This window comes from Physeter macrocephalus, chromosome 8, assembly GCF_002837175.3.
Source record: "Physeter macrocephalus isolate SW-GA chromosome 8, ASM283717v5, whole genome shotgun sequence".
Taxonomy (NCBI): Eukaryota; Metazoa; Chordata; class Mammalia; order Artiodactyla; family Physeteridae; genus Physeter; species Physeter macrocephalus.
Genome location: NC_041221.1, coordinates 2392175 through 2415080, shown reverse-complemented (window position 1 = coordinate 2415080; position 22906 = coordinate 2392175). Strand labels below are relative to the sequence as shown.

General features: G+C 41.2%; 1 protein-coding gene across 5 annotated transcripts in view; it reads left to right on the top strand.

The window, feature by feature from the left end:
- TIAM1 (TIAM Rac1 associated GEF 1) overlaps positions 1–22906 on the top strand; it is a 212283-nt gene that overhangs the window by 162255 nt on the left and 27122 nt on the right. For all 5 annotated transcript variants that reach the window (XM_055086392.1, XM_055086391.1, XM_055086393.1 and 2 more), the window contains 4 exons: positions 6149–6252; positions 15919–16098; positions 17424–17492; positions 17805–17930. In XM_055086392.1, the coding sequence (XP_054942367.1) occupies positions 6149–6252; positions 15919–16098; positions 17424–17492; positions 17805–17930 (479 nt within the window). The remainder of the gene's footprint in view (positions 1–6148; positions 6253–15918; positions 16099–17423; positions 17493–17804; positions 17931–22906) is intronic.

The window sequence follows — 22906 nt, the reverse complement described above, 5'->3', positions numbered from 1 at the left end:
CATGTGGGATCCTCCCGGACCGGGGCACGAACCCGCGTCCCCTGCATCGGCAGGCGGACTCTCAACCACTGCGCCACCAGGGAAGCCCCTCTTCAGCATTCTTGAAGGGTGCCACTGTCGATTCCTGCCTCTCTGGCTCTCTTGGATGACTGAGTTCCCCCTAACCATGTGTTGGCTATCTACTGCTGTGTAACAAACCACCCCAAACAACCATTTAATTTGCTCACTGTGCTTAGCAGTTTGGGCCGGGCTCAGCTGGACGGTTGTTCTGCTCTCCTTGCCTCAGTCACTCTTGTGAATTTGTCATCTGGGCTTGACTGGGGCTGGTGTAAGATGGCCTTACTCACATATTTGGTGATTGGTTGGCTGGACCCCTCTTTCCTTGAGGTCTCTCATCCTCAAGAAGCTAGCTTGCGGGTTTCATTGTATGGTGGGTCCAGGGTTCCTGGGGGACCAGACAAGAACCTGCAAAGCCACTTGAAGCCTTAGCTCAGAATTCATATATCACCACTTATGTCACATTCTGTTGGCCCAAACAAGTCACAAACAAGGCCAACCCAGATTCATGGGGTGGGGTCATTGACACAAAGATCTGTGCTTAAAGGGATGGGAGGAATCGTCACTGTCATCTTTGCCAATTGTCTACCACAACTGCATTGCCTTTTTTCTTTCTCTCCTATTTTATTAATTTTTATTTTCAGTTAAGAGCAGAAGCATAGCTAACAGGGTAAAAAAAAAAAGAATGTATACTTTAGAATCAGATAGACCCACAGTTATTGATTCAGAGGACTTCTTTTATATTCTAGATATTAATATTTTTTGCCAGTTATATGTGTTGAAGATAACTTTTCTCAGTCTATAATAGATCTTGTTGCCTTTTTGGTGCCTTTTGACAAAGAAAAGTTTTTAATTTTAGTAAAATCTGATTTTCTATCTCATAGGATTTGTGCTTTTTATATCTTGTTTAAGAAATCCTTCTCTCTCCCCTGGGCAACAAACATTTTCTGCTATATTTCCTCCTGAAAGATTTATAGTTTGGACTGTTCACTTTCTGGTTTATACCTCCCTGGTACTGATTCTTGTGAATGATGTGAGTTAGGGTTCAGCTTTTTATTTTCCCATGTGGGTAATCTGCTGTCCTAGCCGCATTATCAAATGTTCCATTCTTTTCCCCTGGATCCGCAGTGACACATCTGCTGTACATCACACTTCCATACACGGGTGGGGCTGTTTCTGGGACTCTCTGTTCTGTTAGCCTGTCTTCTTGCTAATTCTGCACTGCCTTATATTATTGTAACTTTAAATACATTTTGATATCTGGTAGGGAAAGTATCCCAGTCTTGTTTTTCTTCTCTAAAACTGTCTTTGGTATTACTAGCCTTTTGCTCTTTCATAACAAATTTAGTTCCAAAAATAATGCTGCCAGTGTGGTCTGTCTGAATTCAGATTCTTTGGCATTTGTTGAGATTTGTGTTATGGCCTCATATGTGGGCTGTTTGCATAAACTGCTAATCCTTGTGAATAGGGTTTAAAATTCATGGATCAAGCATAATAATTCTTGATGTTTACATCTTCTATAGTCCGACTAAATCTATTTTGTGTGGCATTTGGAGAGCGTTCTTTACGTTTGCCTAATATATTTTCCACCCCTGTACTTTCAGTCTTCTGTGTCTTTTTGTTTAGGTCTATTTCTTGCGTATAAGCATATAGGTGGGGCTTTGTATGACATTATTTTGGTTTTTATCTAAACATGAAGTTTAAATATTGGGTTTAGTCTACATTACATTTATTTAGAAGATCCATGTATTTTGTCTCATTTCTATCATCATATTTTGCTGTCTTGATCTTGTTTGTTCTTCCTGTCCTTTCCTGTACTCTCTTTTGGCTGAATTTCTAAACTCCACTTTCCCCTTTCAACTTATACAGTCTAATTCTATTCTTTTAGTGGTTGCCCTTAAAATTTCAACATGATTTCTAACAAAACAAGGACCAAATTCTTTTTACTTCTCCCTTGAAGCATAAAAGGACCATGAAATGGTTTAAGTACAATCACCCACCATTGCTTTAGTTTCATCTTGTATGTTTTACCTCCAAATGCCTTTTTGGATGTGTGTGGAGTGTTGTTTTTTACACTACGACTTGCCTGTGTGAATATCAGCTCTCTATTTATCTCTCTGGTAACCTTGTATACCAGATTATACATGTGTGCCTGTGTGTGTGTATATATTTTCCCACCCAAAGTACATCCTTTAGAGAATTTTTTTTTTTTTTAGCGAGGTTCTGTATTAGTAAGCTTTCTCACTCTTTGTCAAATGATTTTTATTATATTTTTCTTCTTGAATACTATTTTAGCTTGAAATACAATTCTGTGTTGATAGTTTGAGTATTTGAGAATTTCTGTGCTCTAGTGAGATAATGTCTTCAGATAGGCCTTCCTAGCTTCTTTCTTCAACTCTTATTCTTACCCATTGAGTGTTTAATTTCAGTGATTATAGTTCTCATTTCTGAAAAATTTACTAATTTACCTGGTGTCTTTTGAAAGTCTCTCTTTTCTTGTCCCCCGCCCCCTTTTTCTTAAAGCGTACTCGTTTGACAATCTCTATCTGATAATTGTGGTATTATTCCTTGGGAGTCTGATTCTGCTGCTTGTTGTGGCTGTTGCTTCTCCCTTGTGGGGACTTGGTTCTCCTGTGTTTATAATAATGGATTATAGGTTCTTGTTTGACCCAGCTTATGTCTGACCATTAATATGATCCCATCATTAAGGATGAATCCCTCTAGAGCAGACTTGTTTTGGCTTCTGCCAGATGCCCTTGGAATACAAATTTAGAACAACTTTATGGCAGTTTTTCATCTTGAGGATCATGGACTGAATTCCTGTATTGAAGTCCTAAGCCCTGATGTGAGGGTTATTAGGAGTTGGGGGCCATTGGGAGGTAATTAAGTTTAGACGAAGTTACGAGCTGGATTAGTGTCCTTGTAAGAAGAGGAAGAGAGACCAGGGTTCACCTCCCACTCCTTGCACACACAAAGAGCGGTCATGTAGGTGCCCAGTGAGGTGGCGGCCATCTGCAAGCCAGGGAAAGGGCCTCACCAAGGAAGGAATCTGCTGGCACCTTGATCTTTGACTTCCAACCTCCAGAACTGAGAGATATAAATGTCTGTTATTTAAGCGACCCAGTCTGCGGTCCTAGTTACAGCAGCCCGAGCAGACGAAGACATTGGAGTCTCCAGAATGTAGGACATAGTGTAAATTTGAATCTCAAACACCCGTGCGGCCAGCCTGTGGTTGTCGCCTCCAAGAAGAAACCCTTCTTCCTCTATCCCCACTCAACCCAGAGTATAAACAGAGTGAAATCAGCTTCCTTTTTCCTTCTTTTTTTTTTCTCTTTTTTTTCAAAAGTGAATACTTCTGAAAAAAAAAAATCTTTTTGAGTCTTTTTGGGGTAAAAGTGTAGCCCTTCAAAGGAACCATATGAATGTGGGAGATTTGATTCTATCTCTCCAGTTTGTACTGACCCAACAGTTGTTTTTTCTGTCTCATGGCTTCACAGTTGACACCAAAGGCTCCAGGGCTGTGGTTCCCAAGCTGGGATGGTTCTGCTGTTGGGCTCTGTAGGGGTGCGTGTTTGATTGTCACAGTGGCTGGGGGGGCTCAAGGTACTTAGAACCCAGGAGCCCAGGGGGGGTTAGTGCCCTGTGTACCTGCCACGTGTACAGTTTTCCTCCTAAACGTTTTCGCCTCCTGACACCAACAGGTTCCCGCTCCCTTTGGGAAAAGCTGCTCTAGACTTTGGAGTTTGGAGACTGATGGATTACTCAGCACTGCCATGGCTTTGGGACTGGCCCACCCCTCCTGCTTCCTTTTTCATCTTCATTTTGGGCTCTGGGGATTTCTTGGAGCTCAGCTTTATGTTTAAAAAGGATTTGGGGAGACTTCCCTGGTGGTCCAGTGGTTAAGACTCTATGCTTCCACTGCAGAGGGCACGGGTTCAGTCCCTGGTCAGAGAACTATCCACATCCTGCACGGCGCAGCCAAAAAATAATAATAATGAAAAAATATAAGAAGAATTTTGTTCTATTTTATTGATACTTAGCATTTCTAAGTGTTTTGTAGAATTAGGGTTTTCTTGCTTCCTTTTTAGGATACCTGGCGCACGGTATTGTTAACAGTGAAAATCCTTTCATTCCTTTTTCCACTATTTTGTGAGCAACCTCTAGAGCCCAGGCATTATGATATACAGTGGAGATTTGCAGGGTCACAGTATTTGGCTGTACCGTCTGGGGGTCGCCATTATGCAGATTACAGCGTGAAGGTGACCTTGTGTACAGCCTCGCCACCCTGCTTGGCGCTGAGGGAGCGTGGTTCCTGCCATCTCAGAGCTTAACGCTCAAATCTTCCCCTTCTTTCTAGCCCCAGCATCTGGGTCATTGCCCCCATTTCGAGTATTCAATCCTCCTTTTTTCCTCTGGTGGTGAGGGTGTGACATTGTTGACGTCCACCAAGTTAAGTGAGCATCTTTCTTTGATGGCTCTCACCATGTTATTGAGTGAGCAAGTAATTAAAAGAAGTACAAGAAAATCGTAGAGCCAGAACTCTACGACTAGGTGTGGGGAGGCGAGGGGGTTCAGACAGAAACTTACAAACCATACAAGGTAGGCAGTCGCTTCATTGGTGCTTCATTCCAGAGGAGGGGAAGGGACCACAGGACGCAGCCTTGGAGCGAGGTTTGCTCAGGGATTGGCTTCTTTCCTTAGTTTCCCAGCCAACCTAGAATTTGATCAGAAAGTCATGCTAAACAGCTTGTGACTATAACCGTGTCATTGGAATAAGGCAGCCTCTTTGCAGACTGACGCTCTCATCCAAAGAGTCAGAAAGTGGCTCCTTCTACTCTTCTTCTCTTGCTTCTCTCCTCTTCTCTTTCTTCCCTTCTCTTCTTCTCCTCTTTCTTCCCTTCTCTCTCTTTCTTCCCTTCTCTCTCATCGGGTTAGAATGATGGTGCTGTAGTCCCTGACCCAGTGCCTGGCATATTCTAAGATAATGGTCATCAAACCACTGTCTTATCAGACTAGCTAGAGGTTTGTAAATATACTAGAGACTTGTTATTCCAAGTGTGGTCCATGGACCTCTTGATTGATAACATCTTGGAGCTTGTAAGAAATGCAGAATCGTAGGTCCAACCATATACCTATTGAATCTGAATCTGCATAACATGAACCCCCAGGCAGTTCAGATGCTTTTTAAATTTGAGACTCCCCCCAGAGGAAAGAGATCTTAATGTTCTCTTCCCCAGTGCAGGGGGCTACCATAGCCGACCACTGTAGTAGGGACTTGGTAAAAGAGGAAAGAAAGTTGCCTGCACTTTTGCATAGAATATGGTGGGAAGAGTGGGTGTTATGTTTGAGGTTTGCCAGGTAATCTATATGAAAGTTATTATTTTTTTAAATGTTCTTCTCAGAATGGTTTATTCAGTTATTTTAGCAATGAAGTAATTGATCCAGCAATTAATTTGATTATAAATCAAATAATTTAATTTTATTTAAATTTTATTTCATAGATAGATGGAGAGTAAATTATTGTCTCAGTCAGCTGGGGCTGCTGTGACAGAATACCACAGACTGGGTGGCTTAAACAACAGATACTTATTTCTCACAGTTTTGGAGGCTGGGAAGTTCAAGATCAGGGTTCCTGCTGAGGGCTCTCTTCTGGCTTGCAGACAGCTGCATTTTCTCTGTGTCCTTACATGAGGGGAGGGGAGCTCTGGTGGAGGCCCAGCCTCAAGACCTCATCTAAACCTACTTAGCTCCCAAAGGCCTCATCTCCACATACAGTCCCATTAGGGATTAGGGCTTCAGCGTATGAAATTGAAGGGGGACATAAATACTCAGACCACAGCAATTATTATACATTATAAAATATGTATTATGAATAATAAAAATATACTGTTATAAAATAATAATAATAGTGGTAACAGTAAGAACAACAAAAACTAACATTCATTGAACCAAGATCATGGAGCACATACTTGGAGTGTCTAACAATATATGGACACGTCATGAGCTTGACCCCCTACTCCCTTGCACTGGCGTGGCTTATAGCAGTGACTGTACGTGCTCACCCATGTGTTCTTCTGACTTCATCTTGCAGGGCACAGCCTCTGCAGCCAGCAGGGCAGTATTGCTGAGACTGCTCTGGAGGAGACCGAAGGGCCAGACTTGGAATCCTCAGATGAGACTGATCACAGCAGCAAGGTGAGAGATTTCCATTTGCACATCCCATGTCTTGAACCCCCAAAGAATCACAGCTGACACGTCACCTCTGCAGCCGCTGTATGTGGTTAGAAGGCCCCTCCATGGGACCAAAGTGTTCTTACTTCTGAGATGTCACCAAATAGGATATGAAATCCAAATTGGAGCCTTGAGAACAAACCCATATGTGAGAATATAGGGCAGAGCTCACTCTTAATGAATTAAAGTCTCGTTTCATCCGGTTTCCTTCTTATGCTTCCATATATGTATAATGAAACAGCATCTAAAATGTGTACAGTTGGGTCAGTTATACTTTCTTGCTACTCATGGTTTCTGTAGCAAACGCCCTTTGCATTCTCTCTGTTTAGCTCTGGTGAAAGGTGAGCATCTTGACGGTAAAGGGAAAGAAACAGTCTTTTTGTTAATCCAGATACAGTGGTGCTCACCCATTGAGCACTGTGACAGAGCTCTTATCCTGACTCTTTGGTGCAACGGTGAATTGTTTGCCATAACTCATCAAGCTTTTATTCCACCTCCTAAAGAGTTCTGTGTGTCAGTAACCTCTTCTCATCACAGTCTCCGGAGTATAACAATTTGAAAACTCTGTTACCCGTATCTGAAAGACCCCTCCCCAGTAAAAACAGTGATATGTCGGCTTCTGTTTTCAGAATGTTGTTGACATATTTCTGTTGGTCTCCCTGTCTCTCTCCTATTCTTTTGCTCGACATTGACCAGTCACTTAACCTGAGCAAATCATGTAACTTTAAATCATACCTTTGGTTTTCTCATCTACAATATCAGGTGATTCTTGCCTTTGTCCAGTAATTGGATGATTGGCTGGGTCAAAAATATAACTGATACTGATAATGGAAATACACTCTTCAAATCCGAATGATTATTTCAAAAACCTGCATTTCTCTGTGTATACTTTTCTGTCTCTTTTTGTCTTTATATATCTTTGTAGGACTTTCTTGAGTGCATATGTTAGACTGTCTTCAGCATTGCTTGTATCCGTATGTTTCTCTTTTGCCATCATAGGATTATCATTCTCAGTGTCTAAGTTGAGCACAGTATAAAATTTAACATTTTAAAGTAATTTTAATGTTTATAAATTTAATATTTGTAGACGGAAAGGCTTTATGTTGTTGGTTATTAATTAAAAAGCCAGCAAACGGAAACATGCATGTTTCATTTAAAGGCAAAAAAACAAACAAAACTGTTTAAAGTTACTTTTTATTTTTGTGGCCTTCTACCTACTTTTTCGGGGACGTGGGGGAGGGTGAGTGGCCCTCAAGAGAAACAGATATTTCCGTGTGAGGTAAGATATTTTGAAGGCTATTTATTAAATTGTTCTATTATTAAACTAAAAATGTTAATTCTCAGTTTCTAATTTGATTTGGGAGTACAGTTATTGTTCCTGTATCTGAGACACTTATTTCTGAATACTTTTTAACTTGGATCATTTTTACCTCACTATAATAGCCCAGTGTTCCACTCCCTTTGTGGATTTTGAGAGATTGTTTCCATTTTAAATATAGTGAGTCATGAAGTCCCAAACAGGGTCCTCTATAGTATTCGGTTCTGGCAGCAGAGAGGAAGGAAGAGGCCCCAGGGTTTTGTTGACTGATCCCAGGTGCCTCTCTGATTTTATGGCTCTTTCTCCTGAGAACAAGACCCTGAAACATGCCTTGGAACAGCCAGGGTCAAGTATAGGAGCAGGCGATGTTGTTCCTGGATTTCACTGTAGAAATGCACGGTAGGCTCTCATAAAGGAGAATTTCTTTGAAGTTATTGACAAGTTTGGGTAATGATCTGAGTATTTTTAAAGATCATAAAGTGGACTCATTGACACCATAGGTTCACAGTCCTTTTTTTATAGATTGGATGTAGGGAGCACTGTGTGATTCTGTACCTGAAAATACTCCTGGTGTTGGTTTGATTCAGATTTTATCTTCTTTATTTGAATGATTTTGTTATTAGTAATAAATGAGAGCTAATACTTAGGTAGTGTCTTGTATATATTAGGTGCTGTTCCATATTAACCTATCTCATTCTCACAATACCACTGAGAGATAGATACTGTTATGCCCCCTATTTTATAGATGACGATATTGGAACAGAGAGGTTAAGCAACTTACTGAAGGTCACACAGCTCTGAGATAACAAAACAAGGCTCTCTGTTGTTAACTGCTTTGCTAAAACGACCTTCTGGCCAGATTGTTAAGGTCTGGTATTAAATACCAGGTTTCAAAAAAGGAAGGAAGTAATTAATTAGTGATAGTATAAGCCAGTTTAGGTATACAGTTGAACCTTGAACAACACGTGGTTGAATTGCGAGGGTCCACTTATATGTGGATTTTTTTCCAATAGTAAATAGTACTACCGATCTGCAGTGGGTTGAATCTATGGATACGGAGCCGTGGATACGGAAGAACTACGTATATGGGGGTAGGGGGGGAGTATAAGTTACACGTGGATTTTTGACTGCAAGGATATTCGGCACCTCTAACCCCCGAGTTGTTTAAGAGGCAACTGTATACTCATTAGCCACTTAAATATTTTTCTAATGCTTAAGCTTCGTGAAATATTTTTCTAACGCTTGAGCTTCGTGTCTTTTTTCATGATTTAAAGTAAGAGCAAGTGTATATCTTAAGTTTCTTGATTAAGGATCAATATTTTTTGATGCGGCTCCTATATCAGGGTGTCATTTTTCTTGAGGATAAACCAGACATTCATATTTAAGTTGTAAGCTGCCTAAAAGTGGAAGGATGATTTAGCGTTAATTTGAATGCACCAGGTGTAAAATGTAAAAACTAGATAAATAGATAAACAAACAAATGAATAAATGAAATGAAACAGGAAATCATTTTTTATTCTGGCTGAATACATGAGGGCTGTCGATTTTGTTTGTTTATTTGTTTAATATTTTTGCTGCTCTTCCTAAATGAATCATTTTGTGAAACAGTGGGCAGGATAAAGAGAATGCATGTTGGAGTTTTATGTGTTGTTACAAATTTTTTTTAGATGGCAGTTTTTGGGGCACGTGGTCTTCGGGGGTTGAGCAAGTAAGTAATTGTGAGTTTGTTGCTGAGCCGTGGTGACACGGGACTGTCACATCCACGGGGTTGGGGCCTGCGTGGGACTTCCACACCGCAGGGACAGTCTGGCGGCCTTTCTCTTTGTAAGCCGCCTCCTTCCTCTTATGACTGTGGGTGACAACCTCAAAGGACCTCCTCACCCCCCCATCCCCCCACCCCCACCCCCACCCCCCACTTGTTTCCCTGCTTCTAATTGAAAACTCTTGTCTCTGGAAATGAATGCTAATTAGCCCCGGGCAGTCCTATCATGCATTCCAGACCCCCTGGCAGCTGTGATCTTGTTTTCCACTTAGCCAATGTATGAGAATCATTTTCAGAGCATTTCCAATTGGAAAGCCTTTTTTCTTTTCAATCCAAATTGTTATTGTCTTGGAAATGTTTGATTTTGTAACAAAGCATTCGGGGGACATTGTGAAAATATGAACTGTTAAAAAAATGTTTTGGTTTTTAGTGTCTGCTGTCAACTCTGTGAGGGGTGTCTTCAAAGTTTGAGCCGGGCTGGTTTAATATTCCTGTGCAGTGCAGGATGCAGGCCAATCAGCTGATCTCAGTCTGCAGGGTAGAGACGCTCACATCCCCGGGAGGCGTTTTTTTTTTTTTTTTTTTTTTTTTTTGCATTGTTTTCTTGCCTCTTGGCTCTCCCTTTCTGGAACTTCTGAAATGTTTTGGTTTTTAGTGTCTGCTGTCAACTCTGTGAGGGGTGTCTTCAAAGTTTGAGCCGGGCTGGTTTAATATTCCTGTGCAGTGCAGGATGCAGGCCAATCAGCTGATCTCAGTCTGCAGGGTAGAGACGCTCACATCCCCGGGAGGCGTTTTTTTTTTTTTTTTTTTTTTTTTTTTGCATTGTTTTCTTGCCTCTTGGCTCTCCCTTTCTGGAACTTCTGCTATTTAGCCAGGTGAAATCAAAGCATAAATTCTGGTCTATCGGTCAGCCTTTGACACCCTCCCAGAGGGCACTGACGGGCAGAGAGGGCTGCTGTCAGGTCGCGCTGTCACTGTCCTCGATCTGTAGAGATGCAGCCGTAGGTCTTCATGGCACAGCCGGCATGGGCTTGTCTGGATGGGAGGATGCTCTCTCAGGAGCCAGAAGGCATTCGGTGCTCTCCGAGTATTTTAAGAAACTTCTGTTTCTTTGTGGAACGTGTCAGGAGGTAGAATTATCATGAGAATACATTCCCGATGATGTCTGCTTTGTGGAAAATAAAGCGCAAGCCCAGGATTGAAAACACTGGCAGGTCCGGTGATTCTGTATATCGGACACTTCACCTGGTGAGCACTGTTTGAATTCTATCTTGCTAGCCTTTGTTTATGTTACGACTTTCTAGCTGATTTGTTTCCCAGTTCAAATGATGGTGATATGCTTGTCCCATGTCCCCATATTGCAGCCTTCTGCCCTTTAGATCCCCTTGTTGATAGAGAATATACATTTTAACATGGGAGTGGGGGGGCATCAGTAGTTGGAGTGAAGTCAGGAATCTTTACACGTATCTGTTTTTTCATTTCTAAATGACAGAAAGGTGGGTTGTTATTATTAGTTTTAAAATTAAATGTCACTTGAATGTTTCCCTCTTTCTTTTGGGTGTTGAGATTTTGAACATGTTTGTGTTATATGTGTGATAAGTCTCCCCATCTCCACCTCCGATCGGGTAGCCGAAGTATTCAGCAAGCATCTCTGGAAGAAGGATGTTCAACTTGCCTCCTCTAAACTTTTAAGTGCTTTTGACTTTATTTCTGCTTACTTGCGAAGGAGGTGGATTTACAAGTGTTGGCCCAGGGAATGGATTAATGATTTAATGTCAGCTGACCTATATTGTGTATGCCAATTCCTACGGTAATTGTTGTCTCTTTAATAAGAAAAATTTTTAGTTAAGGGGGAGGAATAATTTAAAATCAAGTTAAACCTTTTAATAGTTAAATATTAATATCAGAGTCTGTTGACTATTAGATTTCATGTCACTTAATGAAATTGAACTTGGACAGTGAGTACGTATACCTGATTTACTCAAGTAAAAGCCTTTATCTCTATTGAATGTTTCTTCTTCAAAGTTTGTTCAAAAGGATACCAAAAAGATGCCAGAGAACTATAGGGGTTATCATTGTATATGAGGGTCTCTGAAATTATGGAATATGTTACTTTGGTGTTTCTTTCCCAAAAAAGCTTAAATAAAGGCTATAAGATTTCAGGCCACTCTGGCCCCTTTTAAATCTGTGGGAAGTGTTAAATCGGTCAGACTCAAAGGACAGTTTTAGAACTCTGAACTCATCCCGAGATAGAAATTGCCTTTAGTGGTTGCATAACAGGAAGAGCTTTAACAGCTGGGTAGCTTGGGTTGGTAGTGTGTACTTGAAAGCCTACCCCCCTCTTTTTGTACTTTCTTTTCATCTCCCACAGGAAGAAAGTGATATTATAAACATTGAACTTCATGCAGACCTCAGTAAACTAGCCCATTTCCTCCTTCAGTTGTCATGTTCATTTCTGTACGTTGGGTGGGTAACTCTTCATCCTGACAGTAGCACAGCTCTGCTACCCTTTAACAGTTTTAACTGGCAGCTCTGAAATGCCCATAAGTGCTTTTCGTGTCCAGGGTGACTGATGGAAGGCCTCAAACGGGGAGAGGTTTGGACTTGGAGAAACTGTGTCTGTCTTCTTCTTTCCAGCAATCCTTTGCTACTTGTACCAATTCCAGGAAACTTGGCTTTTAGGAGTTACGTTGAGGACCTCTCATGGCAGCTCTCTTTCTGGGCTACAGTGCTTGAATGATGTGTAAATGACCAGGATGCCATGTATCACTCAGTGGTAGAGTGAGGAAAGCACTGCACCCAACTCCTTCTACATCCTATATCCTGGCCAAGCTACATGGAGAAGGTCCTAATAGGTTTTCTTAAATTAATTTTTATTGGCGCATAGTTGCTTTACAATCTTTGTGTTAGTTTCTACCGTACAGCAAAGTGAATCAGCTATACGAATACATATATCCCCTCTTTTTTGGATTTCCTTCCCATTTAGGTCACCACAGAGCACTGAGTAGAGTTCCCTGAGCTCTACAGTATGTTCTCATTAGTTACCTATTTTATACATAGTATCCATAGTGTATGTATGTCAATTCCAGTCTCCCAGTTCATCCCCCCACCCGACCCCAGGTCCTAATAGGTTTTGATGCAAATAAGTTTGGCCACAGTATGGGGACAGGGGGACTTAAAAACTGGGCCACAACATGTAAAATCTCTAGGTTAGAGGTATTCTAAAGACGACCTTCATTTCATATTTGGGGGGGCAATATTTTAGTAAAACAACATTCTCAAACTTGATGATATCCTTTGAAGTTGTTTCCAAGCAAAAATTTCGTTAAGAGCCTTACAAATAACACCCCTTGACAATATATACAGTATAACTTGTTATTCTGTGTCTTTTTGTTTATTTTATTAAATTTATTATTTATTTAGATAACATGGAACTGACAGTAAAAAGATTATGTCTCTATTGACCCAGTTCCTTGATAAACCTGAGAGTTTATAACTTGAGTCAGAGAATGGGCTTGCCAGTGGAGAAACTGCTTCCCCCCCCGCCCCCCGATAAATCTATCTTAGCTTAGGAAGACTCTGTCTTATAAGGAAGGGATGCCTAAGGCTCTGAACTCTCAGAAGAGGACTCAAGGATATTTTTAGGTATCCCCTGGGATGCTAAAGGTATTTCCCAATATAATCCAGGACTTGGCTCAGGAGGGGTGTGCCAGGAAGAAGGTGGGGAGCCTGGCTGTTTGACGTGAGGTTGGGTAGGAGATGGCTAGGTGTAGAGCACTAGAGCCCTGGCCCACATCTCACTAACCTGAGCTTTCCCGATAGGCCTGCTTAAAACTCTGAATACTGAACCTTAGAGGTGGTGGACTTGACATAGGCAAAGTCAGGAACCCTACTCACTCTCTTAAAAATGGAAACCTTAAAAGTTATTTATGGTGAAACGGAGGGAACGAAAACCCAGAAACTCCATGTCATGCCTTTCATTATTCCAGCGAGATATTGCTGAGAATGGCAACAAGTCAGCGTGGTGCAAATTGGGAGCACAAAGGGAAGTGTCTTTTGAATTTCCTGCCTTTGATATGTCAGAGTCCCAAGGTTATAAGTTGCCTTTTCTTAAAGTGTGGGACATCCTTGGTGTAATCTGTGAGGACACTGGAGTTCTCACGGCAACTTGTCTAAATGATAAAACTGCAGAAAGGTCTCCTGTGTCTCTGATGGGAATACGGGCATGGATTTAGGTATCATGAGTAATAGCTATGTTATTAATTTGCATGTAAATGACAGGCAGCTGTGGTTATTGTTGAGACATTTAGAAAAGCATTGTGTAAGCGAAGGTGCCAGTTATACATTTGTTGTTTTGACGGATGACAAATCAAAGTGACAGAGGAGAGTTGGGGATTAGCTGGAGGGCAGGGCACTTAAGCTGTCAGCTGTTATCACTGTCTTTGCATGGGATTTTCATTTGGTGAGGCACAACCCCCCTTCCATGATGTCTGTGTTATAATGCAGTTGCCTTTTACAGTTATCATGAGATCATCTAAAAGGCGTGTGGACATTTTTGTTAAAATGGACCTACTTGTTTCTTTTTAATTATTAGGACAAAGCCATATTTAACTGTTTATATTTAATGATGACATTGAGTTTGTAAAACCCTAACATAACTAAATCAAACTGTTTAGTTTATTTCTACTGAAACAGGCTGTGATTAAAAAAAGTAGTTTTTCTTTTTTAACAGCCTTATTGGGAATATAAGTCACATGCTTTACAGTTCAGCCCATTTTGGTGAGTTTTTCATCAGTCACCAAAGGGAGAATTCTTTGTGGGGATAGTCAGTGTCTGACACACTGATTCCGTAGGGAACATTTAACAGTGCCACTGACAGGTAACTAATACATCCTGGCATATAAGACCAGGATCTGTGCTAGCAATAAATAAGCTGTGTAACCATAAGAAAATTGGATCAATAATTACTTGGATTTGGGTCCTGGCTCTGCTCTTTCCTGTCATGACATTGCTGTTAATGCATCCTTGTTAAGTTCTGATTTCCCATGTCCTTGTCCTGTCTTTATTCCGGGCTTCCTTCCCTTTGGGCTATGCTAATGAGGGAAAGGCAATATGCTAATGAGGAGAAGGCATGCTAATGTTAGCTACCTTCCTCTGTGTTTAAGAATTGCCCCCATGGGATACAATTGGTTTGGTTTCTCTGCCTACCACAGAATGCCAGCCTTGACCTTCAGCTCTTTGCACCAACGGTGGTTTTTGGAAGGATGGTCTTAGGATGTTCACTTTCAAGAGTGAGTAGGTGGCATACCCACCTACTCACATCTGAAAGTAATTCTTTATCTGCACAGGTCTATATTGGAAATACTTTGTGCCTAGGGGTGAATTGGACAATAGAAACAGGGAACCAGCAGTCCAAGAAGGCAGCCACTACTTTCAGGGAGATACGCATGAGACGTTTGTAGAGTGGTACATTCGAACAAATACTAATAAACTAGATGTTGTGCTGCAAAATAGCCTTTGGAGTAATACCATAGAGAGCTTTAAAAAAATACTAACATTTGCGCATCCCATCCTAGAGGTTCTGATCGAATTGATGTGGATGGTGCACTGGTCATTGGGGGGTTTAAAATCTCCCCAGGTAATTCCTACATGCAGCCAAGGTGGGGAATTACTGATTCCACAGGATTTTCAGTGGTCCATCTTCAACCCTTGCTTTGAAGAACTGTTTTGCATAACTTGAAAAGTTGGAATTTTAGAATTCTAGATTCCCAAACTTCCACCTGAATCATCCTGGACGGAGATTGGGTGGGGATTGAGCTCTCCTACTGAGGTCTTTTTCAGGGGCCAATGCCCCTTAGTTTTAGTTGGAGGAGGGGGGAGGTGGTGGGTGCATCTTTCTGCCTTGGAAAAGCTGGAGAGACAGAAACTTAAAAATATATATATATATATATATCTGTTGTTATCTAGAGAGTTGCCTCCATGTCAGTTTTTAATAGAGACAGAAGACTCTTTGCTTATAAAATCATCTTCCAGCTTTGCAAAGTAAATATGTATAGTGCAGTGAACTGAGAGTCTGATAATGAATTACCCTTGTATTTTGGGTGAAATGCACTTGTCCGTATCTTCCTCTCCTCATTGGAGAGCTTCTTGCAGAGTGATTAAGAACACAGGCTTTTGAGCCATGCTGCCTGGTTCAGATCCGAGCTGTGCAATCTTGGATGAGTTACTTAACCTCTCTGGGCCTCTGTTGTCTCAACTGTAAAATAGGAATGATAATAGCCCTCACTTACCAAGTGGGAGGATTAAATGAATCAGACCAGTGGCTGGCATGCAGTGATCACTCAGTATGTGTCAGCAGTTGTTATTATGGTTGTTTTGAGCATTCAGTGAGCTCTCAGATGTGTGGAGCAATTTGGGGAAACGAGAGATGTGATTCATGTGTGGCAGCTCATTAACCGGGAAGAACATCTTTAGGAGGGACAGATGTCAGACAAGTCTCTCTAGTGAGGGATAACTTCGTCTGTCTTGCCTTTTCAACTGTGCTCTGAAGAGCACGGAACAGGTGGCCGCATTTTGCCGCAGTCTGCACGAGATGAACTCCTCTGACCCGAGCCCGTCCCCCCAGGACTCTGCCGGGCCTCAGCTGGCCACCATGAGACAGCTCACGGATGCCGATAAGCTGCGCAAGGTCATCTGTGAGCTCCTGGAGACGGAGCGCACCTATGTGAAAGTACGTCTTCTCCTGCCCGCCCTCCTGCATCCTTCCTCCTGTCCTTCGGAAGGATGCAGGCTCTGTGTTTATACTGATGTTGACTAACCGCAAAGCCAGATCACGGTCCTGAAGAGTATCTTGGTCTCCCCTGTGGAATTTGGCCTTGATTCTGAATGTTACGATTTCCTTTTGTGTTTTAGGGAAGCGTATCTATTCTTATAGCACTTCGTTGATATAAATAACTGATTGATTGACTCAGAGAGGAGATGATGGTGAATGTTAAGTGAACCTTCTGACCTTTCTAAATATGTTGTTGAGCTCATACTAAAATTGAATTCGTTTTTGACAAATTAAAGTAGTGGTGTCGTCACAATCTACTTGGAGTCTAGGCAGAAAGATAGCAGGTCTGTTTTGTGTTATCATTTGTTCTGACATTTAGTTATATTCCTGAAACTATATCATTTGTTCCTATATAATTTGTAATACATACAACTATTATTTAAAAATGATTAAAGAAGACAATTTAAAAGTGATAAAAACTTTATTTAAAACTTTATTCATGAAGTGGACAGTCTCCTTTTGTAGAGCTGCAAAATGGGACAGAAGGCGAGAAGCTTTCATAGGGTAAGGAATAAAGAACAAGGAAGAGACAAATAGACAATACTTGATTGTCTGGGGCCACGTAGTCAACGTTGGTTGGGGTGAGAAGGCCCAGAGTTGGCCTGGAGTTTGGAAATTGGCTGAGTGGATATACTGCGTTGTGCTCAAGTGGTGTATTGACAGGGACACAAAAATGATCTAAATTTAGGTTTGCTGACACAACACCTCAGGCAGAAATGGCTCCATCTTGGGCCTAGAAAGTTATTTCAACACTATATAATTTATAATATATTCCTATAACAATATAATTCATCTAATTATGATAATTGTATAATGATATACTCCTCTAACTGTATAATTTAGTTGCATGTTACAATAGTATGATCTGTTTTTAATGATCTGTTTTAGTCTTTAAGTCAGAGGTCAGCAAGTTATGGTCCTTGGGCCAAATCCAGCTCTCTGCCTGTTTTTACAAATAAAGTTTTATTGGAACACAGCCACACACATTCACTTATGTATTATTTATGCCACTTTCCTGTATAGCAGCAGCGTTAAATAGTTGCAACAGAGACCATATGGCCTGCAGAGTCTGAAATATTTTGAGAAAAGGTTGGCTCACTTCTGCCTCAGTGGACCTCAGTGACCTAAAGACTGAAATGTTAGCATTTGGGACATAATTTTTTTTTCTTTAGATTCTTTAGAGACTTTTAGATGTGCTAATCACATATTCTTTCAACCCTTAGGACTTAAACTGTCTCATGGAGAGATACCTAAAACCTCTTCAAAAAGAAACTTTTCTCACCCAAGATGAGGTATGGTGGCAATTGTCTGAACTTTGTGAGGGTCACACTATAGCTTGACTTGGTGAAGAGGAAGGACTGGGGAGTACACACAATACTGAGGGCATTTTGAATTCGTTTAATGGTAACATATAGGTCAAATTATTGCCTGCGGAGCTCTTGGTGTGCACTTGGAGAGGAAGGAGGGAGCTGCCCCGCCTTCTGGTGGTGGGAGCATTACCATAAATTATAAGTATGGGTAGAAAAACTTTGAAATCAGAAGCAAATAAAGGTTCTGCACACTAATGGGTTATGGGGTTGATGAAATTCTTTTGCATTTTCCAGCTTGATGTGCTCTTTGGAAATTTAACTGAAATGGTAGAGTTTCAAGTAGAATTCCTTAAAACTCTAGAAGATGGAGTGAGATTGGTACCTGATCTGGAAAAGCTTGAGAAAGTTGATCAATTTAAGGTAAGTCTCATCCTCAAGTAGTGTAGAGCTGCCTCTTAACGTCAAGGGTGGGCTATCCTATAGGTCAGGTCCAATCTCCTAATAACACATCGCAGGAGGCATTGTTACTGTGGTCTTGAGTCTTCACTGAACTGCCAGTGGAGTCATTTCCTAAAGGGAGTCTGGGAGGGGAATGCACTGCATCTTGCTTTTCTGGCTGAGGTAGAACCAGTACCACTGACTTGCATTAAACTGGTGTGTCTGCTGACTTCTGCTTTGGGAGATGTGCCTGCCTTTTGTTCTGTTTATGTAGGGGCCTTTAATACTTGCTATTAGCAAATTAGACTGGCACTCTTGGTTTTCCAATAAACAAATTAACTTATCTTGTTCTGGGAAACTGGTTAATGGAAGTGCTTATCGATTATCTAGGAGGAAGACAATCTTCCAGCACACAGTGTCCTTGTAGCCTTTTTTTTCTTTAATTTATTTATTTGTAATTTATTTTATTTTTGGCTGCGTTGGGTCTTTGTTGCTGTGCGCGGGCTTTTCTCTAGTTGCGGTGAGCGGGGGCTACTCTTCGTTGCGGTGCACGGGCTTCTCGTCGCGGTGGCTTCTCTTGTTGCGGAGCACAGACTCTAGGCGCACAGGCTTCAGTAGTTGTGGTGCACTGGCTCAGTAGTGGCTCCCGGGCTCTAGTGCGCAGGCTCAGTAGTTGTGGCGCACGGGCTTAGTTGCTCCACGGCATGTGGGATCTTCCTGGACCAGGGCTTGAACCCGTGTCCCCTGCATTGGCAGGAGGATTCTTAACCACTGCGCCACCAGAGAAGCCATGTCCTTGTAGCCTTAATGAGGATTTATGACTAGTACCTCAGTGAGGATGCTGACAGCTTGTCTTCTTCTCCTTGGTTGGCTTTCCCTTATTGCAGAAATTTCCTGTGCTGTGTTTCTGATCGACAAAGGTTCATTGATTTGTGCACAATGGTGTTGGCTTACATGTCACCCTCATGTACTTTTAAAAAACGGATTAACTGAGGTATAATTGATATACAATACACTACATATATTTAAAGTATACCATTTGATGAATTTTGACATACGTGTACACCTGTGAAACCATCACTTCAATCAGGATAATGAACATAATATCACCCCTAATTGTTTTTCCTGCTCTTTTGTGATTCCTCTCTCCTTCCTCTTATGGCCGCCTTTTAGCCACAGGCAACTATGTCTGCCTTCTGTTACTACAGACTAGTTAGCATTCTGGAATTTTATATAAATGGAAACATATAGCATATACACTTTTTTATGTGGTATCTTTTACTGTGTAATTATATTGAGTTCCATTCCTGTTGTTACATATACCCATAATTATTACTTTTTTATTGCTGAGTAGTATTCCATTGTGTGGATGTACTGCACTTTGTGATCCTTTCCCCTTTCTTGGGCATTTGGGTTTTTTCCAGTTTTTGGTGATTACACATAAAGCTGCTGTGAACATTTATGTACAAGTTTTAGTATGAGTATATGCTTCCATTTCTCTTGGGTAAATACCTAGGAATGGAATGGTTAGGTCATATGGTAAGTGTATGTCTCCGCGGCACGTGGGGTCCTCCCGGACCGGGGCACAAACCCGCGTCCCCCGCATCGGCAGGCGGACTCTCAACCACTGCGCCACCAGGGAAGCCCTAACTTTTTAAGAAACAGTGGAACTATTTTCCAAACTGGTTCCAGTGTACAGTTCCACCAGCTGTTCCTCCTCATTCTTACAGCAAGGTCGGGTCACTCTTTTTAATTTTAGCCATTTTAGCAGGTAGGTGGTGGCAGTTCATTGTGGCTGTAGTTTTAGTTTCTCTAATGACATGACTATGAGTATCTTTCTATGTGCTAATTTGCTTTCAATATATCCTCTTTGGTGAAGTGTCTTTTCAAATCATTTGCCCATTTATTATATTGGATTGTTTTCTTATCATTGAGTTTTGAGAGTTCTTTGGAAATTGTGTGTATGAGCCCTTTACCGATATAAGATTTGTAAATATTTTCTTCTTGTCATACAGTATCTCCCAAAGAGAAGTTTTTTTTTAAAGTTGATTTCTTTTTTTCCTTTTTTTTTTTTTTGCATTACGCGGGCCTCTCACCGTTGTGGCCTCTCCCGCTGCAGAGCACAGGCTCCGGACGCGCAGGCCCAGCGGCCATGGCTCACGGGCCCAGCTGCTCCGCGGCATGTGGGATCTTCCCGGACCGGGGCACGAACCTGTGTCCCCTGCATCGGCAGGTGGACTCTCATCCACTGCGCCACCAGGGAAGCCCGATTTCTTTTTTTTTAATTGAGTATAGTTGATTTACAATGTTATGTTAGTTTCAGGTGTATAGCAGAGTGATTCAGTTACACACATACATACGTATACGTCTACGTCGATTCTTTTTCAAAGTCTTTTCCCTTATAGGTTATTACAAAATATTGAGTATAGTTCCCTGTGCTATACAGTAGGTCCTTGTTGGTTATATATTTCATATATGGTAGTATGTATATGTTCATCCCAACCTCTTAATTTATCCCTCCCCTGAGAAGTTCTTATTTTTTAATGAAATCCAAGTTTTCAAATTTTTCCTCTTTTGGGTCGTACTTTTGCTGTCTTATCTATGAAATCTTTGCCTAAACCAGGGTCATAAAGATTTTCTCCTATGGTTTCTCCTAAAAGTTTCATAATTTGGGGATTTATGTTTAGGTCTCTGATCTGGTGTGAATCAAAGTCAATTTTTTTGCATATGAATATTTAATGTTTCTAGCACTATTTTTTTTGTTTTTTTGGTTTTTTTTTTTTTGCGGTACACGGGCCTCTCACTGTTGTGGCCTTTCCCGTTGCGGAGCACAGGCTCCGGACGCGCAGGCTCAGCGGCCATGGCTCACGGGCCCAGCCACTCCGCGGCATGTGGGATCCTCCCAGACCGGGGCACGAACCCGTGTCCCCTGCATCGGCAGGCGGATTCTCAATCACTGTGCCACCAGGGAAGCCCTCTAGCACTATTTTTTGAAATGCCTATCCTTCGATCCTTTTCCACTGAATTGCTTTTGCACTTGTGTTGAACTTGGGTTCAGTTGTCCATATAGGTGGGGACCCCCATACACTTTGACTCTCTTCTAACACTTGCAGAAACCTGGCTGTGTAATGTTAGTGTGTATACAGGTTTGTAGGATGAGATGAAGACTACCCCTTCGATATTTTTTGTGTGTCATCTCTTTACAGTCCCTCTCTGCAACAGGAGTCATTTAGAATGCACACACACATTCATACACATAAGCATATGGACATATATTCATGTATAGTTCTCTATTTTTATTTGGATGTAATTTCAGACTTACAGAAAGGTTGCAAGGATAGTATAAAGAATTTCTAGATAGCCTTCTCCCAGCCTTCTTCCAAATGTTAACACATTTGCTTTATCCTTTCTCTCCCTGCCTATTTCCTTTATGAACGTGTGTGTGTGTGTGTGTGTGTGTGTGTGTGTCCCCGTGTGTGTGTGTCTCTGTATATAGAATATAATTGTTTTCTCTGAACCATTTAAGAGTAAGTTGCAGGCATGATATCCCTTTAACCCTAACTACTGCATATAGTTCATTTTTTGTGTGTTCAGAAATTGCTTGTGTTAGTTCATTTTTCTTCTCTTCAGGGTAGTTGGTCATACTATCCATTTGAAGTACAGTTTGGTTCATTGATAAATTAATTCATAGGATATTAGAATCCCTGATAAGGGCCAGTAGTTTTTCAGTTAATCAAAAAGTTGCTTAATGTGGAACATAATAAAAATGCGCACAGACCCGAAAACATTTGGTTTTAATCTAAAATATCTAACATTCATTATATTCGTGTAGCAGGCTTTTGCTGTGAGTGCAGTTCTTTGCGTTTAGAGTCAGTTGATCGCTTCAGGAGAGTTTAGTTATCAGAACTGTGATATGAACATAACTGTGTTATGAGCAGAGTTATTCTAGGGAGGGGTTGGTGCGTGATCCTTTTAGCAAGTTCACTCTAAGCAGTCACTGTTGTAAATTCCATTTAAGTGGAACTTTCTTCCCCGACCTTAGTTTCAACTAATTTTAGTGCCTAATCTGACCCTCTCCATTCCATCTGTAAGACGTGACAACTGGTGCACGTTCAATATTCTTGGCCCTGGGGCTGCTCTCTGGCACTTCTGAGTTGACTTCTGGACAGTCAGTGTTCACTCTTAAACCTGTTGCTGTTGGTTTCAGCCATTACTGCTTCATTTAAATCCTGATTATATATTTCTCAAAAATATAAAATCTTGTTAAAATATTCAAATTGTGTTGCCTAAGACAGTATTAGAAAAAAAAAATTGGTTCTGAGGTCAAATACGTTTTGGTAAAATTTCCCCTTGGAAGTTTGCAATGTCCGTCAGCCAGTGAGAGGCTCTGTGAAGTCCTGCAGAAGAGAAACACAGGGGAAATGCAGTCTTGGTGTAGAAACCACTCATGTTTGTGCACACTTAGTGCTCTGAGATCATTTTTTAAGGCTGGAAGAACAAATGAATACCTTAATGTTCTATCTGTGTTTGCTGTATGGTATGTGCCTAGTAAATATAAAGGTAAACAAATGAATGACTTGATATGGCTAAAGTAAGACGTTACAATTAGAGCTTTTTCTTCTCTAGTTTTTCTCATTTGATTGTTGAATATGGCTCAAAGGATGACTATACCTACAGAGTCAGACTGCCCCTCCCGAAACCCTCTTGGTCAAGCGGGTGAGGTTTGGGGAGGGATGGGGCTTGAGAAGTAAAGGAGGAAAAGTACAACATGTAGGAAAAGAATTTAGGCTTCTAATTACCAGTTATGTGTGGTTCATAATAAACCTTTTGTGTTTTTAATAGTCTATCATTTCTCTGCATTGTTCATTCAATAAAGTGCACTTTGTGGAACCCAATTTATCACTCAAATCCAAAACACACATACATTGAGTCTAAAAAAAAAAAGTGGTTCTGAAGAA